Below are 5,737 nucleotides of genomic sequence, written 5' to 3'. Positions count from 1 at the left end.
AGTTGAACTTCCACACCAGACATCCTACCAGAAATCAGATTCCTTACCTGACCGTAAAGCCTATATGTACTAGGGAATACAATTAGTCCTACTTATACAAAAGAGGGAAACTTTGATATGTGTATTATAAACGGAGCCACCTAGTGTTTTAGGAGATAAAAGTGTTAAAACATGATAATCTGTTCAGTTTGTGGACACTTCATTGGTTCTTTAAAGAGGCCAAGTCTTGTTCTTTCTGAAAACTAAACAAGCAAAGGGCAAAAAAAGAAAAAAAGTGGAACCATCTAGCCAGAACATGAGAAAGGAACAGTATCAGTCCTTTTCAAGTAAACATGAGATTTTTTTTTAATCATTTTATTCAATCATCTGAGCACTAATTCTTCCAAAATTACAAGGTAAATAATCACTTGAATACTTAAATACTTTAAGCAACAAATGGCCAATGTTCAAACATTTATCCAAAGTTCAAACCGACCAATTGGAAGTTTTTCTTTAATCTTTTCCGGTTAGGAGATTGGAAATGTTTAGTTTAATGATAACCATGTATCATTATACAAATCAACTTACTTTAAAACATTTGAATCTACAACATGAACGTGACTATAAGAAAGAAGAGGAGGGCTCCCTTAAATCTCTTACCCTTTATGGTAAAAGCAAAAATACAACAATTACAACTAGTTTTCAAGTTGCATCACCATGAAAGAATTGTATGGTAAAGCATATACTTGAAATGGACGTGGAATAGTCAACAAGTATTCCCATGAAATATACAAGTCATATATTGCCTCAGGACAGAGTACATACAAAGTGCAGCTGGTGACTTCCTAAACAATGCCGTGCTGACTCACAATTTTGAAGCATTGAACATCAAAACACTAAGGATTACCCCATCAGCGCGAAAGTTCATCCAGTTAAAGCTTCTTTTGACGTAACACTAAGGCAAGGGAATGAATCTTTAGCAAATTCCCACCTAGTATCATCTCACGCCCTCGAGGACGCCTTCCAATTCCCTTCGTCCAAATGTCCTCCCAACTGCAGAGGCATCCCTACGCCTTGCAGCCAAGTAAAATATTAACCAAGCTACCATGAAATAAACTTCCATAACAGACTGAAATGCCAGTGCAAACACTTCTCCAAATATTCGACCCAATATCCATCTCGTAAACGACCCACAAACCAAAACTTCCCAGCACTTGATCCCCATAGCAGGATACACCATGATACCCAACAAACGACAACCTTCTTTGACAACTTCTCTACCACTTTTCCTCGAGTCCACAATCGAAACCCAAGAATCGACAGCAAAAATAAACCCCACTACCAACTCCACCAAGAACCACGAGACAACAAAACACAAGCTTTCCTTCTCATGCCCTGTAACCCACGGCGCCACATCCGAAAAGGGCATCAATTTCATCCTCACAAAAACCTTAAAAAACACATATTGATCCTCAATTTCTCCAAAAACCCAAATACCCAACAGCTGAGCTAAAGCATCCCTAACTGCCCACCTCATCAAAACAAACCCAGAAAGCCTTCTTAACCCCAAATTAGAACCTTCCCAAGCAGTCCTAAAAATTGACCTGTAATTCCCTAACACATTATCCAACACTTGCAAGAAAATAATCCCATGAACCCAAGTGTAAGTAACCAAAAAAGCCAACACCACATAAGCATAAGCAGCTGATAACAAACTAACAAGAAACAACAATGCCGTGGCGTCACGGCGACCCAATTCAAGACCCTTTATTAAGAACTGCAAATCAACAACCCCATTTTCATTTTCAGTTTCATTTTCATTTTCAGGATTATTATCAAGATGGGTCAAATTTTGGGCTTTTTCTAAAGGGGGCTTGAAAGAAACAAGCCCATTACGAATTGCTTGAGGGAATAAAATCCCATTATCAATAATATGATTTGAAAACCCTAAATTAGGGTCAAAATCGGAAAGAATTAGGAAAGTGGAATTGGGCTGAGGTTTAGGGTTAGGATGAAATAGTGATTTGTCAAGGTCCGAATCACCGGAGAAGAAATCATCATCAAGGGTACCAACACGGGATAAGTGAAGGAAAGGGCGGCGGCGATGACGGCGGAGGTCACGACGTAGGTGGTGGTGGTGTTGAGTTTGAGTACTGGCGGAGAGGAGGTCAATACGAGATACTAGGGATTTGAGAGAAGGGTCACGATCGATGAATGAAGTGAGATAGTGGGTCCCATTTTCGACATTGGAACGAAAAGTGAGGATTAGGGATGAAAGGAGAAGGAAAAGGAGGAGGTTGGAGGTGAAGATAGTGGTGGTTTGTTTGAGGATTTGGGTTGCTATTTGATGGTCTATTGATGGTGGTTGTGGTGGTTGTGGTGGTTGACGGTGGTGATTGTGGTGGTTCATGGTGGTTGATTGGTTGATGATAAAAGTTTGATTTTATTCCGGTGGGAATGGGTTTAATTGGAGATTGATAGGGGGTGGAAATGGTCAATTTGAGAACATTTGGGGTGTAGAAGTGAAAACTTTTGGATCGAGTTATTAATATAGCTTGGGAAGAAAAAATTAATATTTGAAAGAAGTAATATACCGTCGACCCAAAAATGGAAAGGGTATGAGGAACAGCACAGCTCATATAATAGAATATCCACTACAATGTATTCAATAGCATTAGTTTTTTCATAGTTAAGTATTTACTAATTCCGTCTCAAATTATCTGTCATAATTATTAAAAATTATAGGTTTTAAAAAATAAATTAAATATTTTTTTCTATTCTACCCTTTTTATTAATTATTCTTGAAAACTACAAATATTTTAATTATAAGTAAGTATTAAATGAAGAGAGATTATATCTTAAGACATAAATAAGGGTAAAATAGTCAAAAATATTTTTTATTTAATATTTTCTTAAGAGGTGTGTAAAAGATAAACACCACAGATAATTTAAGACGGAGAAAGTAAAATTTTAGAAAAATTTATATTGATTGAAAGAAATACACTTAGCAGTTACTCTATATATTTTATTTCTAGAAAGACGGTATTTATTAATGCTCCATTTTATTTTAGATGGCATTATTCTTTTATTAACTAGTCCTGCTCTCTAGAGTAGAATGAGCAGTTGGTGTTAAAAGTTTATTCAACCAACTAGAAATATGTACACCACCTGCTCATTATACTCTAGAGATAGTTCCCATAGGAGCTCTCTTACTATCTTCATTATTTCAATGCCACAAGAACCTCCTGTAAATACTGGTTACTAATAGCTTTGTGTGATGACCCAAAAGGTCTTCTTATATTTTAAAACTCGATTATGCGCTCTTAAGCCTTAAAAATCTTATTTTTATCCTTCTCGATTTGCGTGCGCAGTCCGGGCGTGCTTCCTGAAAGCTCTTATGTTGAAAATTGATGAAAATAATAATGTTTGCCTTTAAAAGTTGATTTAGTTGACTTCAGTCAACGTTTTAAGTAAACGGACCCGGACTCGTGTTTTGACAGTCCTGGTGGGTCCGTATCGAAATATTGGACCTGTGCGTATGCCTGGAATCGAATTCCAAGGTCCCTAGCTCAAGAAATGAATTTTTAATGAAAATTGAAAGTCTAATGGTTTTAAGAATTTGGTTAATATTTGATCTCGTTGGTATCGGGTCCGTATTTTGGTTCCGGAGCCCGGAACAGGTTCATTATGATATTTAAGACTTGTCTGTGAAATTTGGTGAGAAACGGAGTTGGTTTGACGTGATTCGGACGTCCGGTTGAGAAAATAGAAATTTTAAAGTATTCTTGAGAATTTCATTTGATTTGGTGCTAAATTCGTAGTTCTAGGTGTTATTTTGGCGATTTGATCGCGCGAGCAAGTTTGTATGATGTTTTAAGACTTGTGTGCATGTTTGGTTTGGAGCCCCGAGGCCTCGGGTGAGTTTCGGATAGGCTACGGAGTGTTTTGAACTTGGAATTTCTGGTGGTGTTCTTTAGGTATGCAGACTTCGTATTTGCAAGGTCTGGCTCGCAAATGCGAGCCTCGCATTTGCGAAGGATTAACCACAATTGCGAGCAATTGGGCTGGTAGGCGGACTTCGCATTTGCGAAGATCAGGATCGCAATTGCGATCACCTCAAGTCGCATTTGCAAACAATAGTTCGCATTTGCGAAGGCAACAGAGATGCGAGGAGTTCGCATTTGTGAAGCTTTTCTCGCAATTGCGAAGCTCAGGTCGCAAATGCGACATCTGCAACTGTTCAAAACTTAAGTTTGACGGGATTTTCTCCCATTCTTCACATTTTTCAAATCCTAGAACCCTAGAGGCGATTCCCCCAAGACCAATTCTTCCCCAAAACTTTGGTAAGTGATCCTAACCCACTTTCTTTCAATTTCTCATCACATTTCATGAATTTTCAACCTAAAATTTAGGATTTCCATGGTAGAAATTGGGGGTTTGGGTAGATTTCGGAATTTTTGGGAAATTGGAATTTAGACCTCAAATTGGGTCGGATTTCAAAACTAATTACATATTCGGGCTCAGGGGTGAATGGGTGAATGGATTTTAGTCTGAACCTCGAGTTTTGACCAAGCAGGCCCGGGGTCGGTTTTTGACTTTTTGGGAGAAAGTTTGAGAAAACTAAATTTATGCACTGTTGTTAGTTCCTTTAGCAATAATTGATGTTATTGAGTTAATTGTGGCTAGATACGAGTGGTTTGGAGGTGGATACTAGAGGAAAAGCGGTAATTGAGCATTGAATGGCCCGTGAAGCGAGGTAAGTGTTGTGTCTAACTTTGACTCGAGTGATTAGGAATCCTTGACTTATTTGCTATATGAAATCCATGTGAGCAGTGTATAGGTGAGGTGACGAGTACCTATGCACCTCCAATTTATCTGTTTTGCCTGTTTTCTTCCCGTTCTTCTTATATTGTCTTTTCCTGCCTTAACTGATACATGCTTTACTTGTAATTCCATGCCTAGTTGCTACTTGTTAGACATTATATCTTTTGTTGGAAGTGTTAGTTCTTTCGTAGCTTCGTTGTCCCCTATTATTGTTTGAGTTGTTTATTGGTATTTTCAAGGCATATTATGGATTGGTCTCGCTGAGTAGTATTACTTGTGTAAAGTCTCGTAGTGTATAATCTTCTAAATGCTTTGGTTTGATGTTGAGCCTTGTGAAGAGTTATGTGATTTGAATTGTGTAATTTCTGTACTTCCTGAGTAAACGATATTGATATGGTGGGATCAGGTTGCGCGCCACAACAGGTGTAATAAGGGTGGATTGTGGTGAGATAGGGGTGAACTGTGATTGTGATTATTGTGATTCGGTGGGATCGGGTTGCACGCCGCAACGGGTATAATAAGGGTGGATTGTGGTGAAATGAGGATGAAGTGTGATTGTGATTATTGTGATATGGTGGGATCGGGTTGCACGCCGCAACAATCTTTATGCTTATGTTTTCCTTGACTGTGTTAGCTGAACGGTAGTCTTAAACTGTACTTAAGGATTGGTTATAGCTGAGCACTGATGATATGTTTCGAGAACTGTATTCATTCCTTGTAAGTTACTGCTTTATTTTATCCTGTCCTTCTTTCTGCTTTTGTTATACATTGTATGCAGGTTATATTGTAAATGCCCCGCCGTAGCCTCGTTACTACCTCATCGAGGTTAGGTGCAATACTTACCAGTACATGGGGTCGGTTGTACTGATACTGCACTCTGCATTTTCTATGCAGATTTTGGAGCAGGTAGTGGCTGATCGAGAGGTTGGTTGCA

The 5,737-nt window shown here is 38.5% G+C and overlaps 1 protein-coding gene across 1 annotated transcript; it reads right to left on the bottom strand.

Annotated features, from left to right (window-relative positions):
* On the bottom strand, nt 604–2,577 carry LOC109229617. Its single transcript, XM_019395126.1, has one exon. The coding sequence runs from the start codon at nt 2,387–2,389 to the stop codon at nt 977–979; it is 1,413 nt and encodes a 470-aa protein (XP_019250671.1). The 5' UTR covers nt 2,390–2,577; the 3' UTR covers nt 604–976.

This window comes from Nicotiana attenuata, chromosome 7 (assembly GCF_001879085.1).
Source record: "Nicotiana attenuata strain UT chromosome 7, NIATTr2, whole genome shotgun sequence".
In the NCBI taxonomy this organism is placed as follows: domain Eukaryota; kingdom Viridiplantae; phylum Streptophyta; class Magnoliopsida; order Solanales; family Solanaceae; genus Nicotiana; species Nicotiana attenuata.
The sequence above is the reverse complement of the archived record's forward strand: the minus strand, read 5'-3'. Positions and strand labels throughout refer to the sequence as shown.

Coding starts and splice junctions, on each gene's coding strand:
- LOC109229617 (XM_019395126.1), bottom strand. CDS start 2,389: ATGAACCACCACAATCACCACCGTCAACCACCACAACCACCACAACCA.